The sequence below is a fragment of the Ciconia boyciana genome, chromosome 4, assembly GCF_034638445.1.
Source record: "Ciconia boyciana chromosome 4, ASM3463844v1, whole genome shotgun sequence".
NCBI classification, from domain to species: domain Eukaryota; kingdom Metazoa; phylum Chordata; class Aves; order Ciconiiformes; family Ciconiidae; genus Ciconia; species Ciconia boyciana.
In genome coordinates this window covers 48,232,564-48,249,731 of record NC_132937.1, presented here as the reverse complement: position 1 = coordinate 48,249,731, position 17,168 = coordinate 48,232,564, and the positions used below count along the sequence as shown (strand labels likewise).

The 17,168-nt window shown below is 40.2% G+C and overlaps 1 protein-coding gene across 8 annotated transcripts in view; it reads right to left on the bottom strand.

The window, feature by feature from the left end:
* Window positions 1-5,050: 5,050 nt before the first annotated feature.
* Window positions 5,051-17,168, bottom strand: part of RIC1 (RIC1 homolog, RAB6A GEF complex partner 1) — a 55,628-nt gene continuing 43,510 nt past the window's right edge. For 2 of the 8 annotated variants that reach the window (XM_072859021.1, XM_072859020.1), the window contains exons 18-26: window positions 15,877-15,993; window positions 14,250-14,978; window positions 13,778-13,936; window positions 13,534-13,667; window positions 12,207-12,493; window positions 11,209-11,403; window positions 9,122-9,311; window positions 8,793-8,981; window positions 5,051-8,417 (exon numbers count right to left, since the gene is read on the bottom strand). In XM_072859021.1, coding sequence (XP_072715122.1) covers window positions 8,108-8,417; window positions 8,793-8,981; window positions 9,122-9,311; window positions 11,209-11,403; window positions 12,207-12,493; window positions 13,534-13,667; window positions 13,778-13,936; window positions 14,250-14,978; window positions 15,877-15,993 — 2,310 coding nt within the window. In that variant the 3' untranslated portion in view covers window positions 5,051-8,107. Of the gene's footprint in view, window positions 8,418-8,792; window positions 8,982-9,121; window positions 9,337-11,208; window positions 11,404-12,206; window positions 12,494-13,533; window positions 13,668-13,777; window positions 13,937-14,249; window positions 14,979-15,876; window positions 15,994-17,168 lie in introns of those variants that run through there. The other 6 variants (XM_072859018.1, XM_072859025.1, XM_072859023.1 and 3 more) reach the window with 5 other exon arrangements.

Here is a 17,168-nt window from a genome sequence, read left to right as displayed (position 1 = left end):
GCATGGCCAAAGAATGTAAAAATTACCTGAGCTGAGAAATGTTAAAATGAGGGCCCTGGCTGGTTGCCTGGAGAGGAAGGTTCTTCTTGAAACAAGATGTGGTATGGAAGAGTCACTGGTAGCAAAGCTAAGTATTCTTTGCAAAACTGATAGTTGAGAGCAAATTCATTGTTGATCACAGGCAGAAAAACAGGATGGAAGATTTTGCTAACTGTTTCAGTGTCCATCTGTTCCCCATTCAGTACAAGCAGATTAGTCTTCTGCTACTGTGGTTTATTATTTCTCATTAAAAGTATTGTGTGTCTTATTCTGTGAAATACACAAAAAGCAAGCAGCTGGTAATTTTAAGGATAGAAGGGCATGGGAGTAGAAAAAGTCTTTATTCTTAGTGGGGGCAGTAAGCAGCTAGTTGATTGGAATTCCCCTACGTTCATCTGAAACAATTTACATGCACAGCCTTTTCTAAATTGCTTTACTTTTCCTTAATGCTAGAGTTCTTCCCTGACTTTTGATGGCTTTGAGGATCTGTAATGTTCTCTATTAACATACATAGTGCTGTTACATGTCTATAGGTAAAAGAGCTTCAGAAATAAGTATTTTATCAATTTAGGCATGTTGTTGCAAAGGAGGCCTGTACATGTTGTGGTTATACAATCTAATGCAACATTAGACTGTGTCACTGTACCTTCAGATTGCCTGTCAAGTAGAAATATGCATTTGAAGAAGGAAAGTGTTGGGATAGGTGCAATGAACAGGAGAATTTCAGCTATCATACACAAAGTGACAGACTGTTGAGCTCAGTGGACCTGTTCTGTGTTACCAAGACCAGTCTTTAATGTCTGTTCAATCTAGGTTGGGTTGCAAACCTGTTGGAAAAACACTAATCAAATAGACAAGATCTAACAAGTCTATACCGAGCTAATTGTAGCACATGGGATGTAGCTGCTGAAGAGTTCACCTGCATGGTAATGCTGTTCAGTACTTTTTTCCTTGAGGGCTAAACCTAATCTGGTTCTTGATAATAATCTGGAAGGAGCCTGCAGGATGACCCATCTTAGAACTTGATATGCGGTCTTAGTGAGGGATGGTTACAAAGCCATGCAAGATCAGTAACCCTAAGTGCTGTTACAAAACTGTGTGGTCAGACAATGTGAAGTTGTGTGACTTCCATTTTGAAGATAGAACATGGATTCCCAGTCTTCATGAAAATCTGTTCCAGTCTCAGAGAATAAATTAGTCCTAGAAATTAGTCAGGCTTCCCTGTTCACTGCAGAAGAGTTTCTGTTGGGCATGACACTTCATGATTCTGTCAAAGCTGCAGATGCAGCTTGAGAACATGCCAAGGATAAAGCTGAGACCTGAGCAGGAAGTATAAGCCAATTTAGGGAGATATAGTCACTGCTACCTCTATTCCACACAGGGTGTCAAGCATCACTGGCCATTAACGAAAGAGTTTTTAAAATAATTTCAGTTTCAGAAAGCTGTAAGAATCAGTCTTGAAAGTTAGCAGTAGTTTGTCTAGAAAAGAATAATTCTGTCAGTCAGGTCTGAGACTCTGGAAAAAATACAAGGTTCAAAGCCAGTAGGAAGAGGTGAATTTAAGTAACTGTCTTAGAAAGCTGCCCATGCATGGTTTATTCAGGGATGTTGTTTTTTCTCTGTGTGGTGGTGGTGTGTTTCTTTTTTTTATAGGAAACAGTAATTTGAAAAAAGTTATGAAAGTGGTTAGGTGCCTTATGTCTGAACTGTTTAGCTGTCTTTACAAAAGCCCTCCAGTTGTGGGCTTTTGTAAAGTCTCTTCTCAGTGCCCTCTGGTGGGAAACTCCTTGAGTTTACGTATTTCAGGTAGTACATGATAAATAGAAAACTCAGCAAGAGCAAGTTGTATCTTTCTTTTAGAGTGGTATGAGAAAGCTCCTTCCTTTTCTGTGTTTAAGCACTGGGACTACTTTTGCCACTCATCATAAGCTGGCATTCATCTCACTGCTCAGTAGAGTATCTCAACAGTTTTCAGCTCTAGGATAGGAAACTACAATGAGACAGTAAGTTGGGTCTGTACCCTTTTTTTTTTTTTTTTTTCCTGTCAGGGGCTCTCCTTCCTTCTGTTGAAGCCAGCTTACCACCCTCAAAAAGTCACCCATCATCTTTTATAATGATATTATAGCTGTAGACAACTTCTCCCCTCAGTTCATAATGAAAAGAAGGGACCTCTTTTGTACAGGTTCTGGCTAGATTATGCATTCATGTATTTGTTTACTTAGCAGTGGATCTCAATCTGTAGCTTACAGACACTTCAGCTCTAAAACCATTTAAATTGGTTGCTTTGGGCTAAAACACACTAGTGAAGAATCACCTTACTTTGCTTGACAACAGTGATGGTGAAAATTATCTTCAGAAATGTGATTTGACTCAAGCAGTTTTGCAAGTCCCCACATGCCATACGATGAACCGGCAGGGAAGAGGACCAGCCTGGCTGAACAGAGAGCTTTGGCTGGGACTCAGGGAAAAAAAGGAGATTTTTTATGACCTTTGGAAGAAGGGGCAGGCAACTCAAGAATAGTACAGGGATCTTGTCAAGTCATGCAGAGAGAAAATTAGAAAGGCAGGAACCCTGCTCAACCTCAGGCTGGCCACTGTTGTAAGAGATAATAAAAAATGTTTTTACAAATACATTTGTAAATTTGTATTACAAATACATTACCTTACAAATTACATACATTACAAATACATACAACAACAAAAAGAGAGCCAAGGAGAATCTCCCTCCTTTATTGGATGTGGGGGGAACATTGCCACCAAGGATGAGGAAAAGGCTGAGGTACTTAATCCCGCCTTTGCCTCAGCCTTTAATAGTCAGACCAGTTATCCCCAGGGTATTCAGCCCCCTGTGCTGGAAGATAGGGATGGAGAGCAGGATAAACCCCCATAATCCAGGAGGAAGCGGTTAGTGACCTCCTACACCACCTGGACACTCACAAGTCTGTGTGGCTGGATGGGATCCACCCGAGAGTATGGAGGGAGCTGGCGGGGGAGCTTGCCAAGCCACTCTCCATCCTTTATCAGCAGTCCTGGTTAACGGGGGAGGTCCCAGGTGACTGGAGATTAGCAAATGAGACACCCAGCTACAAGAAGGGCCGGAAGGAGGATCTGCGGAACTACAGGCCTGTCAGCCTGACCTTGGTACCGGGGAAAATTATGGAGCAGTTCATCTTGAGTGCGCTCAACAGACATGTGCAGGCCAACCAGGGCATCAGGACTGGCCAGCATGGGTTCATGAAAGGCAGGTCCTGCTTGACCAACCTGATTTCCTACGACCAGGTGACCTGCCTAGTGGATGAGGGAAAGGCTGTAGATGTTATCTACTTGACTTCAGTAAAGCCTTTGACACAGTTTCCCACAGCATTCTCCTGGAGAAACTGGCTGCTCATGGCTTGGACGGGTGTACTCTTCACCGGGTAAAGAACTGGCTGGATGGCTGGGCCCAAAGAGTGGTGGTGACTGGAGTTTACTCCAGTTGGCGGCCAGTCACAAGCGGTGTTCCCCAGGGCTCAGTATTGGGGCCAGTTCTGTTTAATATCTTTATCAATCAATGATCTGGATGAAGGGATCGAGTGCACCCTCAGTAAGTTTGCAGATGACACCAAGTTGTGCAGGGGTGTTGATGTGCTTGAGGGTAGGAAGGCTCTGCAGAGGGACCTGGACAGGCTGGATCGATGGGCCAAGGTCAATTGTATGAGGTTCAACAAGGCCAAGTGTTGGGTCCTGCACTTGGGTCACAACAAGCCCATGCAACGCTACAGGCTTGGGGAAGAGTGGCTGGAAAGCTGCCTGGCGGAAAAGGACCTGGGGGTGCTGGTTGACAGCTGCCTGAATATGAGCTGGCAGTGTGCCCAGGTGGCCAAGGCCAATGGCATCCTGGCTTGTATCAGGAATGGTGTGGCCAGCAGGACTAGGGCAGTGATCGTGCCCCTGTACTCTGCACTGGTGAGGCTGCACCTCGAATACTGTGTTCAGTTTTGGGCCCCTCACTACAAGAGAGACATTGAGGTGCTGGAGCGTGTCCAGAGAAGGGCAACGAAGCTGGTGAAGGTTCTGGAGCACAAGTCTTATGAGGAGCAGCTGAGGGAACTGGGGTTGTTTAGCCTGGAGAAAAGGAGGCTGAGGGGAGACCTTCTTGCTCTCTACAACTCCCTGAAAGGAGGTTGTAGAGAGGTGGGTGTTGGTCTCTTCTCCCAAGTAATAAGTGATAGGATGAGAGGAAATGGCCTCAAGTTGCTCAGGGCAGGTTTAGACTGCATCTTAGGAAAAGTTTCTTTACTGAAAGGGTGGTCAAGCATTGGAACAGGCTGCCCAGGGAGGTGGTGGAGTCACCATCCCTGGAGGATTTCAAAAAACTTGTAGATGTGGCACTTTGGGACATAGTTTAGTAGGCATGGAGGTGTTGGGTTGACAGTTGGACTACATGATCTTAGAGGTCTTTTCCAACCTTAATGATTCTGTAAGTATAGCCTGTGTGAGAGGATTTTTTAAATGGGTAGCAAGGAATCCAGCATTGTTGCTGTTTTTCAGAGGCAATTAACTTTGTACAGGATGAGAACCAGATCAAGAAAAACTTGATGATACGCAAATGCTGGTGAAGGAGGAAATCAGACATCTTTCTATGCCATTAAATGCTAAATGCTAAATCCTTAAGTAGGCCAGGGTGGCAAGAACCAGGGCAGCCAGTTTTATGTGAGCTGGAGGAGAGGAGAGACAGTAAGTTGGAATTCCATAGAGAATGTTGACCCTCAGCTGGCTAAATTGCCCATTTTTCCTATGTTTAGCTTGAGCGCAGGTTTGTATAATAGTACACGTTTGTATTGACTAAACTTTTTGTGGTGGGCTAACCTTGGCTAGCTGCCAGGTGCCCACCAAACTGTTCTCTCATGCCTTCTCCTCAGCAGGCCAGGAGGAGAAAATAAGATTAAAAGCTCATGGGTGAGACAGGGAGATTACTCACTGGTTACCATAACAGGTAAAACAAACTGGCCTTGGGGAAAATTAATTTAATTTATTGCCAATTAAAAATAAAGTAGGATAGCAACAAACAACAAGAAAAATAAAAACACCTTCCCCCCAGCCTGCCCTTTCTTCCCAGACTCAACTTCAACTCTTCTACCTCCTCTTCCACAATGGTGCAGAAGGATGGGGGATGGTCAGTCAAGGGTTGGGTCACAGTCAGTCCGTAACAGCTCCTCTCTGCTGTTCCTTCCTCCTCACACTGCTCCCCTGCTCCAGCATGGAGTCCCTCCCATGGGACACAGTCTTTCATGAACTGCTCCAATGTGGATCCTCCTCTTGGTAGGGTAGTCCGTCAGGAACAGACTGTTCCAGTGTGGGTCCCCCATAGGCTGCAGTTCCTGCCAGAAAACTTGCTCCTGCATGGGCTTTCCACCTGCTCTGGTGTGGGGTCCTCCACAGGCTACAGCATGGATACCTGCTCCGACATGCTCCACAACAGGTTGCAGGGGGACAGCCTGCTTCACCACGGTCTAAGAAGATTTAACTGCTAAACAACAATAGCACAGCAGTAAGATACTAATATTAAGAATGTTAGTATATTGGTTAACATGTGTGTTTATTTGTACAGATCCACAGGCTGCGGGGGATCTCTGCTCCAGTGCCTGGAGCACCTTCTCCTGCTCCTTCTTTATGGGCCTGGCTGGCTGCAGGACTGTTCCTCACTCATCTCTCTCACAGCTGCTGCACAGCATTTTTTTACCCCCTGTTAAATATATGATCAGAGAGGAGGCACCAGCTTGGCTGATGGGCTCAGCTGTGTCCCATGGTAGGTCTGCTGGAACTGGCTGTCTGACACAGGGGCAGCTCCTGGGCTCTACTCAATGAGGCCACCCCTGCAGCCCCCCTTGCTACCACACCCTTGCCACCTAAACCAAATACACCTCTTTTCAAAACAGTAGGTGGATGTAACTTCAAAGATGCGCTAATATGGTAATTTTCAACTCAGAAGCTTGATACCTTCATCCTGTAAAACAGGCCATAGGGTATGAGGTGGCAAACTAAAACAATTTTCATTGGTGAGTTTCTTTGGGAGCTTTGTTTCTCGAGACAACCTACTTGAATTCTGGTAATTTACTGTCAATGGCTTGAAGTCAGAAATAGTTATTTTCCAGAGGAGTAACTTCAAGTGAAGTTGAATACATTTGTCTTTTAATTACAGGTATAACAGCAGTGAAATTGAAATACAAAATTAGCACATTAAGATTTGCATAGAGATAATTACTACTAAAGAAGTACAAACTTCTAAAATTTCACAACTAAAAAGATTTAACTGCTAAACAACAGTAGCACAGCAGTAAGATACTAATATAAGAATGTTAGTATATCAGTTAATGTATGTGTTTACTTATACAGATCCAAAACGTGAACAGCAGAAAGCTGATCAGGATGGGCTTGGCTTACATCATTACCACAGAACCACAGAAAAATATTAACTTTAAGCACAGGTTTTATTTCTTTTAACATAGATTAAGCAGTTTTTTTATCATAAAAAAGCTTTAAGTATCCCCTTATAACGATAATGGATTTTGACGTCAGATCACAACAGGCTTGTAGGTATGATAGACATTATCTGTAACCAGTAGCTACAATGCAGACTAAGCTTAATGCTGGGACTCTTGAACCAGATTTCTTTCCTAATAACTTCAATATTAGTTTCAACTCTTAAATGGAAATTCAAGCTGCATTCACTAAAATCTCCAGCTTTCCAAGTAATACTCGCAATTATTGCACTTGTACTGGTTGTATTGGCTTAGTAAAGCCATTCTAAAGCAACAGTTTAATATTTGTACATTTTAAAGCACTTGATCTTATCTACAAAGGAAACAAAGACCATAAAACCACAATTTATTTCAACTTAATTATGAATATTCTTAATTTTCAGAGTTTACATGGATGTGCATTTAGTAACTACACTAGAAAAGCAACCAGATGCTGTAACTACCCTATGATGACTAGTTTGGTCCATGTCAGTAATCAAGTGATGTTATAAAAAATAAACTAGTTTATTTTGTATAAAATGGGTAATGTTGCATTTTTGTTCAGATTGCACAGTACAAACAACCTAATATCTAAATTAATACTGTTACAGGTAGTTATTACATAGGGACAGCAGCTAGAAAAAATAAGTACCTTAAAGCAACAGACTTCTGCAGCCAGCTTTCCTTAACATTGTATGAAAGTTAAATATGTCTTAGTTACAAGTATGCATATTATAAAATGTTTGAAAAATGTTTAAGTATGAGCTGTTAAACTAATTTTCCATAGCAAGAGTATATGATGATTATTTACATTTTAAAAAATCCATTTCTCAGAAAAGAATTTACAATGAAATAAATAACCTTCAGCAATCCCTTAAACCCAACTACAAGATCTGTAAGTGGCAGTAAAAAACAGGAAAGCCACCTTGTGTCACTGTTAGGTCAGTAAAGTATGCCTCATCCAGAAAGAAGTGCAACTCTGCTTTACTAGTAATCTAGAAACATGCACAATACATACTGGTACCTCCAAACATGGTACAACCTTGAGTATTTGTACAAGAGTATTCACAAAAACATACAATATATTTTACAGTCCTTTAATACAAAATATTGATATCAAACCAATCTGAACTGCATTGATCAGACATTTCTTAGGCAGGCAAGCTGCAAAGGATAACAGTTTTTAAATTTAATCCCCTCTTCACCTTTTAAACTCAAGCAATAGATAAGTAGTTTCTTCAGAACATGTGTTGGTGATGTAAGGTACTGATGAATATTAGCTGAACCTGTCTCCATATGTATTTACTGTCTCTCAACACTATTAAGTATCAAAACCTAAAGCTGCAGTCTGAAGACTGCATTTAAAAAAAAATGTTGCCTCCTTTTGAAATTATTAGATGAAACTGCTGCTTAGTTATCCCCACTAAAGATTCCAAAGATTGAAAAATAAAAAAAAAAGAAAAGAAGAGAAAAAAAAAAAAGAGTTCAAATCCAAAACATGGAAGCATGTCTAAGAGCTGGTTTGCTTCCTTTCACACCTGATGCTTGGGAAGTCGTTCGTCTTCCATTTAAGACACAATACAGTCATAACTGCCGTCTTGGAATGAATCCTCATCCTCTGTCTTTGACTTGTCCTCTTCGTGCCTGCTGGTGTTGCTGTTCCCAGCATCACTCTGAGGATTAGTGCCATGGCTAGATGAAGTCCTGCTTTCCTCAGCTCTGGGGTTTGCTTGTTCAGTTACCTTAGAAGGATTCACTGGCTGAAAAGCTTCAGGCTGTACTTGCTCTTCTGCTATTTCACTTAGTTTTTGGATCTGTGGTTTGATGATATTTAGAAATGGCTTGTACCCAGGGCTAGGAAAATAATGGTAGAGAACACTATGAGTGAATTAAAAAAATAGTACTTCTGTCATATGCCTGAAAAGCAGCTTTTCCTGGGAGATGTGTAATACAAATGAGTATCTTCTATAATCCATCCTGTACAGAAACTCTTTTTATTTTTTTTTTTTAAATAGAGAGAAAAAGGCAACCATAATCAAACAATAAAAGCTGGGGGTCAGTTGGTTTGGGCTTGGTTTGCTGGGGGTTTTTTTCCAGTTTGATCACAACCGTATCAAGTGACTGTCCTGAAATTTTCTGAAAAAGTGTTTTTAAATAATTGTTTCAGCTAGGGCTGAGATAACTCAAAGTTATTTTTTAGGTAACTAATTATCTACAACTGGAATGAAAATGAAGGTGGAAAATAACACTTACCAATCTGTAGAAGCCCATTTGTCAACAGCATATAGGCCAGTCTTGATATTCTGACAGATTTCTCCATCAATATCAGAGGATTGCATTATACTGAAAACCTGGTTGATTACTGAAGATTCTCTGAGGATAAGGCCTATGATAATACACCAATCCAGACATCCTGCTTCCATGAAGATATGTAGCAAGTACCTATATGGAAAAACAGTCTACTTATTTCTTTTTCCACTCTGAAGACAAAATCCCAGTGTGATCCTGTAGACAGTGTTTCTTTCTCCTAATGCTGCACACTAGTCATTTTAAGTTTCAAATGCAAAGATTATGTTACTTACCGCAGCTGGACCTGTGACTTGTGCGGCCCTTTACTAGCCAGTTCTAGAGAGATATGTTCAAGCTCTGACTGAGTTAAACTTAGACTGGAGAAGTTTTCGTCCACCATGGTCCAGTCACCATCCACCATAGAACTTGTTTCAGTCAGGTCTGTTGCTGAACCAATGCTGCATTCGTCACCTATCAAAAACACTCAGAAACATAAGGGAAAAAGAAACTACTTACTTTAGTAAGACTCAGAATTTCTGAACTACTTCCTGTAGAAATTGACAAATTACACAGTCATGCTTTGCTGCCTATCACAGTGCTAAGAAGTTACTTCAGGCACAGTGTCCATCCCACTTCAGGATTCTTTGTATCACACTATATGGTAGAACTATTATTGCAGGAATGCAGTAGTTTTTCTACCAAACAAAAATAATTCTGCAGAATAATATCAATAAGGGATCCTAAAGATGTGTTGGCAATCATTGTAAAAGCACAGTGACAGCCTCTTACATACTATAGTCCTAGAATTAAGTCTGTAGGAAGTGTTGCAGTCTGTCTGAAGATACTGCTTTCTTAACCTTTAACTTTGTTAAAAATGAAGATGCAATAGCAAGTTCTTTTCTTCATACAAAACCCTGAAGATTCTGAATGCTTGGTAATGTAAATATTCACCTGCACTAATTACAAAAAGAAGTAAGTGTTTCTAATAAAAACATGAAGAGCAGATGTAGCCACAGAATTTTCACAGGAGCAGTAACAGCAAAGGTAAAACCATTATAGTGGTGAGTCATGAAGGCACCCACTCTCCAGTTTCCATATTAAAGCAGATGCATCTTTTCTGTGGAAAATGTTTAGAAAGTCAGAAAGTTATTTTATTAGCTTCTTGCCCATGAATACCACTGCTGGATTAGTTATTTGTGAAATTATTATTAGAATTCAGCTCGCAATGTTTTAAAGACTATTAATTTAGTTTCACTTCAGAAATAAACTGCTTCAAAATGCATACCAAAGTCCATTGAACTCAAAGGTCTTCATCCATCTCACAAAAAAATGAGATACTTGTTTATAGAAACAGCAGTAGTGGCAGTCAGCAGTACAAGACAGTGCAATGAATAGAGAAATAAATTTTCCCCATTTAAATTATGCTTTTTTGGAGAGTTCTAGAACAAACTTCCTTAAACCTAATGCATTCTTGCAGTCCCCAGAAGTAATAAACGAGAAACAGGAGTGAAAGTGGAATGAGGCAGTGCCCAAGCAGAGGGAAAGAACCTCACTCTTTCTTCATTTTATAAAGCCCGTCAACTTGTTAAATAGCAGCTTCAAGTGCTCTGCCTCTCACAGGAGGCCCTAGCATCTTGGGGAAATTGTAGTTCACACTTAGGTACTTAGGTCTTTCCCCTAATAAAGTGGAAATCACGTGACATAGACACTGTTGATGTTGAAAACGTTGCTCTATGCTTGAGGACAAGAGGGAGTTTAAAAAAAAAAAGGGAAAAAAAAAAAAAGAGATAAATGGTCAAGCAAACACTTCCTGTCTGACTGTGGTCAGAAAAGGTGCATAGAGAATAAAATTCCGCTTTGTGTTTTCGTAAGCTGATCATACATTTGAGCTTTTAGAAAAGCAATTTAAGCAAAGCCACAGGAAAAAAGAAATCTATATGGGACTATAATTTCATTAACTTCCTCAATAAATTATGTGTCCAATATCTTTCTAAAGAAATCCAAAAGCACAAAGGTCATGCATTAGAACAGTGCCAACCTGTGCAAAAGGCCGACCTGTGCAAGAGACAAAGACAAAAAACTTCGAACGCTCTTCCCAGACAGACTGTAAAAACGCTAAATTTCAAGTTACCACCACAGACAGGAACTTCAGCAAATATCAGTTTCATATTCTACTTCACGTATATAAAGATGTATGACATGGGCATTATCTTTCCATTGTAAAAATTCAGTTCACTTTTCAACAAGTCCTCCCCTCCCCAATTATGGTTATCAGCAGTTGAGAAGCAACAATACAGCAGTGGCATGCAAACATCAAAATATAAGTGCATACTTCCAGGTGCATTTTTCCAATGAGCAGACAGAAGGAAGAGTGACTAACCTTTACTTAGCAAAGGAGAAAGGAATGCATCTTGCATGTGTGGTCCATGGGATGAAACTGTGTCAATCTCTCTCTGAGAAGAGCTGATAGTGCCAAGCCAGCTGCGACTCCGAGGTGTGTTTGAAACCCCTGTGTCCATTTCCATGTTTACAAAGGTGTCTGCAGACTGAGATTTTAGCAACTGCTCCCCCATGGCTAAAAAAAAGAACCCACCAAAGAAAAGTCACGTAACCATCAAAAAGGAAATCTGGAAAGTTCTCTCCAGGCATTTCAGGAAGCTAAAACTTGTATCTAAGTCAATATTCAATTAGTTTTCTGAGGGATCACCAAAAGCAAGGGAATGCAGCAAGTTTAGGTATTTCAAGAATTTCTGATGAGCTTTTTATGTCAGCACTGGCATAAAAGAAATATCAGCTGATAAAGGGTTAGCATCAGTAGAACTAAATAATGGTGCTGCTACTACCAAAAAGAGGAAGACTTGGCAGCTAGTATCAACTTTGCCTAAAAAGATAAACTAGTGAACTGAGATACTAATAATAAAGGAGGTTTACAGCAAGTCCTCAAAATTTTTATCCTTTAACATAAAGCAAATTTCAAATATTAGGAACATTACTTTTTTAAATATAAAAAAAGTTAATCAAAACCTCACCTACAGACTATATAGGAATGTTGATTTTAGTAACTTTCTGTAGCAGAATTTACATCAAAGAGCAATATCCACATTCAACTCAACATCTGCACAAGTGATACCCAGTTCAGTGCACCTGAGAAAGCAAGACACCTCAACAGGAACAGTAGTGTAATCAGACTACACAAGAGATGCCATCTGTACTAAACAGAATCCCTTCAAAAAACACACCCTGTGTGAGAAAGCTGTGCAGGTGGCAAGCCTCAGCCTGTTCTTTGCTTGGCTGAACTGAGGAAGGACAGATTCAGACTGATGAGTGTAGGACTGCAGGAGGGAAACCTAGTCCAAATCAACTCAGATGTTACAGCACCTGTCTTGTACTTTCCATTCTTGAAAGGTGAATTAATGGACGAAGCCGGTATGACTGGAAATGGCCAGAGGAAATCCTTGTGTAGCTTTTTCAAAGCAAACACAAAATCCTCCACGCGGGCAGCTCTGGCTCGCTCCTTGCACAGCCAGCCAATCAGCTCAAAGCCTAACTGTGCAGCAAAGCAGCCAAGGTCTTTCAGCTTGATTTCTTCTAGCAGACGCCGAGCATGCCGCCAGAGCATCATGTCAATGTACATGTTCTCGGCACAGTCACTGTCTTTACTCCACCTACAGACAGACCAGAGAACAGTGACATTAAGACTGAGAAAACAGAGTCGTAAAGGCTGTTGGCCACTTCCACAGTACATCGAGTGACCAGAGTAGTAGTGGGAGCTTTCTATAAACTAACAACAGCAGTTTCCACCATTCCTTGCTATTTATGTTCTCTAAAAGATCCCACTGCCTCAACAGGTAAGTGAAATAAGGAAAGGAATTTACAACCGCAGCAGTGTCCATAGGGTATTAAACTATTAGCAATGCAGAAAAAAAGTAAAGAAGGAGAGATAAAAGGCAGATGCCACTGCAAAGTGACTTCTCAGAAACAAGTTTAGAGAACAAGTCAAGTATTAGTCTAGGACCCTTCCTATCAAAACTCTTAAGATACTACTCTGTATGGAAGATTACTAAATAAAAGCATTTGAATTTGTATGAAGATTGTTTTGAAGGTCTTATATGGGAAAAAAGCCAAAACCAAGATAATAGCAAATCCCAGCTCAGTGCTGCTTCTGGACATTAATACTGATCAATATGAATTCTGTATACAGCAAGAGGGATTCATCCCAAGGTGTAAAAGGCTCTATTTATGGCTTGGCAACACATTGCTAGATCAAGATGTGCACAGTATCCCAGTGCAATGTATACTATGATGCCACAGTACTGTGAGCTGTTCAAGACATATCTTTCAACAAAACAGATCCTTCAAATATAAGGCATGCAGTCTCACTAGCTATTTAAATTACTACATATGCATCCAGTGGATTCAGAGGCTTTTGGTCAGCAGCATCTATGTAAGTGTGCCTGTGTATATATGCATACAAACACATGCACATACACATGTATTTACATGTGTGAGAATATATTCTCCCAAGAACGTAAGAGAGAAGCACAGACATTAAGGGAGTCGGGAAAAGACAAATGCAGAAGGATGCGGAGGACGACTATGACAAATCTAACTTTATCACATAATGTACTTCTAGAAATTAAATTGGTAAGACAGTTAGTACAGCACCTAACAAAGTGGGGAAGGAAAGGACATTACTACCAATTACCTTTTTCCAGATGGGCCAGAGGGCATACTCAGTGTTTTTGTCAAGTTAAATTTGCTATGGAGATTCTCTGCTGATTGGGATAAACTAATGCTGCGATGTCTGAAGAACTCAAAGCCACTACTTGAACTAGGTTCCTAAAACCAAGAAAACCCAAACATACAGTCAAAGGAACAAACATGCTATATAATAGCAAGATTAATCATACAAGATTTGATGCACAGTATTTGCTATTTTCATCACAAACCTGAGTTGTTGGTGTAGCCGGAGGTGTGTCTGTTTCTCCAGAGCCAATGGCTTTAAGAAATCTGATCATATGACGACAAAGATCCCACTTTCCCTGCTCTAAGGCAGTATTAAATAGGAGAGTAGCATGTTGTCTGCTAACTGCTGGAACTTCCATGTTCTGCAAGTAACAAAGCATAATTAAGTCATTTGCTTTTGCCATCAAGCAACAAAAGTCCTGTTAAGTCAAGCCACATCATGTCACGTTCAAGTATACCAGAGATTATTAGAAGCAAATTTCATGCTATTATTTTCCTTTTTATAACTACTTACATTGCATTATATTCCCCCCCTTCATAACCAGACATAAGCTCAACAGAAAACTGTTAAATTAAAAATTTGTTTAACATATGTAACTTTGGTATGACGATATTTTTTAAATATGACAACATTAGTAAGTATCACCTCTCTTGCAATACATGAGGTACCATTACCTGTAGGATAATAAGATAAGAGGCAGCTGTGTCCAAGTCCTGGGCCATTAAGCACTCTTCAAATAAGTCCTTCGGGTTTCCAACAGCAGCAAAAAGGTAATTCCACAGGGCATATTCTGTCTTCCTAGCACAATGAACAACTGTCTGCAGGAAGAGGGGGAACTCTGTAATGAACTTTGCCACAGTGGGAAGCAGAGGGTCGGGAATGGGTTCCCGCGAGGTAGCTTCTTCTTCCAGCACTTCATGAAGCATCAGTTCTAGTACGTGAGGAAAGTATGGTAATGTGGCACAGGAGTGGGCCAAAAGCAAGGCTTGTTCACCGAGGTTCCTAACCAAGAGCTGGCGTAAAATGTGATGGAGGTAGATCTGAGAGGTTCTCTCAACAATGGAGAAAGGAAAGAGAACCTCTAAGTGTTCTCTAGCACTGGTTTGAGTGTATAAACAGTCATAGAGCACAGTGTCATTAACAGCACCAAGAACCAAGGCATCTTCAAACAAAACAGCCAATGGGTATATGTTGATGTGGAAAGGCAGCATGATCCGTCTTGACAGAAAGGAATGTGGTTTTCGGTGATCTCTGGGAAACAGGGGAAGCCAGACTTTCATACCTGCCCCACCACAGCTGAGCCACAGAGCCTCCAATAAGTGGCGTTTCTGTTTGTTGATCCTGCAAGTAGTCCATACATTTTCAACAGACTGGGCTAGGACAACTGGAGCACAAAAAGGCAGCTATTTAAAGAAATAATAATAAAAAAAAAAAATCAGAATTCGTTATTCCTTTTTTTTTTAATTCTCTTCACAAGAACTTTTTTTTCAGCTAAGATCTACTCTCTTCAAACATGTTATTCTTCTAACAAAGAAGAAACAAATCTGCTTATCCCTTAACTGCACCCTAGCACCTGGGAAAACACCACTTATTACTTACATTAACTCAAAAGACATTTCTTTCATTTTTTTAACCTCCTTATACTTAGTTAGGAAGCCAGAGGGGTGAGAATAAGGGACAAAAACAAAAACCTGCTCTCTGCTTCTTCAGTTAGACCAAGAGTCCAACCTAGAACTGACGAAATTACTACAAACACCAAATTTGCTAGTGTTTGATTGAGCTGCAAACAACTCTTCATCTAAACTTTTCATATTTCACTCTCCCAAAGTGTTTTTCACCAGCACAGAAAAATTGAAAAGGTCAGTCACTGATTTCTATTATTGTTGTTTTTAGGAACTTTGTAAACATACTCTGCAAAAAATCATAATGTTCCATAAACATACAAAACAGTTTTAGATAGACTGGAGATTTTCTGTCATTAGTGCCTACCAAATTTTGCACCAGACCTTTACACTTAAAAACTCTTATTTTTCACTGCAATACAAGTAGAAAATACACATAGTAAATACTTTAGTTAGACATTCATACAATTAAGTCATAATGTTTCAGAGATTCTTGGAGAAAAAAAAGTCATGGGAGTAGTGATTTACTTCCAGCTAACAATTCGGCCTGTAAGTGTAGACACTGCCTTGCATTATAGACCTCTTTTCTTTACGCCTGGCCCACTCCCTGTCCACAACTTCTTCAGTCATTGACAACATCTTTGAAGCCATACACAATATTCCACATATATTTACTCACATGCTTCCTTTGATTAGGATTACTATCCTTATCTCGTATCTGGGGTCCAGATCGATCCCTTTGCAACATGATGAGTTGTCCTGCTAAGTTTAGCATAATACTTTCAGCCTCACAAGCCTAAGGATAAAAGAGTATTATGCAAATTATTTAAGCTTTTTGAATGCATCATTTTACCCATAACCACAATACAAACCCAGAATAAAAAGAGTAAATTAACTGCACTGTCATACAGAGATGACTAACAACCAAACCCAATGCAGGAGGACTCAGAAAAATCAAGTAGAGCTAAGTACCTACAGATAGATTCATTTACGTAGTTCGTGTGCAAAGGAGTAAATACTGGAAGGCTTCTTGTTCACTAGACTCATTCCATGTGTTTATTTGATATGGGCTTTTTCCAACTATGCCTCTTGGCATGGGCAAGCCACCAATATTTTAAGAAAAATAAAGCTCTGTATTTTTATCAGTATCACCACTATATGATTGCCAGTGTCTGACTGCAAAGACTAACACTGGTACACAAGCCAAAAAGAGCTGAGATAAAAAGAGTTTAGCTACATTGTACAGCATCTTGAACTTTTAGAAGCTGCAGTTAGAGAAAAATCTTTCTAGTTAGGTATATCAAGAAAGCAAAGTATTATTTCTAAAGATTTATTTCAGAACTGTTTCATGTTAATTTTAAACCAAGTCACTGGAGCTAATACCATGCTGTGCATGAAGTTTAGTTTTAAAATACGTGGGTAGAGGGCCTGTATGGGAAATTTGCAGCATCAGGGGTTAAGGTCACTAATAGGTAACAACACTGAAAAGGCTGACACACGCCGCTAAGTCAGACACGTTGCTTTGTCTACAGTGCAGTGTCATATTCAGTGCTAACATTAATAGTTTTCTTTTGATCAGGAGGACTGACAAAGTTTGAAGATACGGGCTCTCAGAAAGAAAAGGGGTAATATTTGTTCAGTCTGAAGCTAAGTTTAAAATATTACTAGTGCTCTGAAAAGTTTCAGTAGCTTTTTCTCAAAATTAGGAAACACCATAGGTCAAGTGGTTCAGGAATAAGGACGCTGTCTCACAGCAAGATGGAAGAGAAAACCACAAGCATGTTGCCTTTTTATGCTCTTGTCTAAGATCGTATCAAAGTCTCAGGACACATGTTCAGCATTGTGGGACACTAAATTAGAATGAACTGAAGGAAGCAAGTGCAAACCTTCAGATTTTAGAGCTGTGCCATTGCTTTCATATCTACCGGTGGCTTTGGTACGTGGAGAAAAATACAGACCCTCACGTGTCTA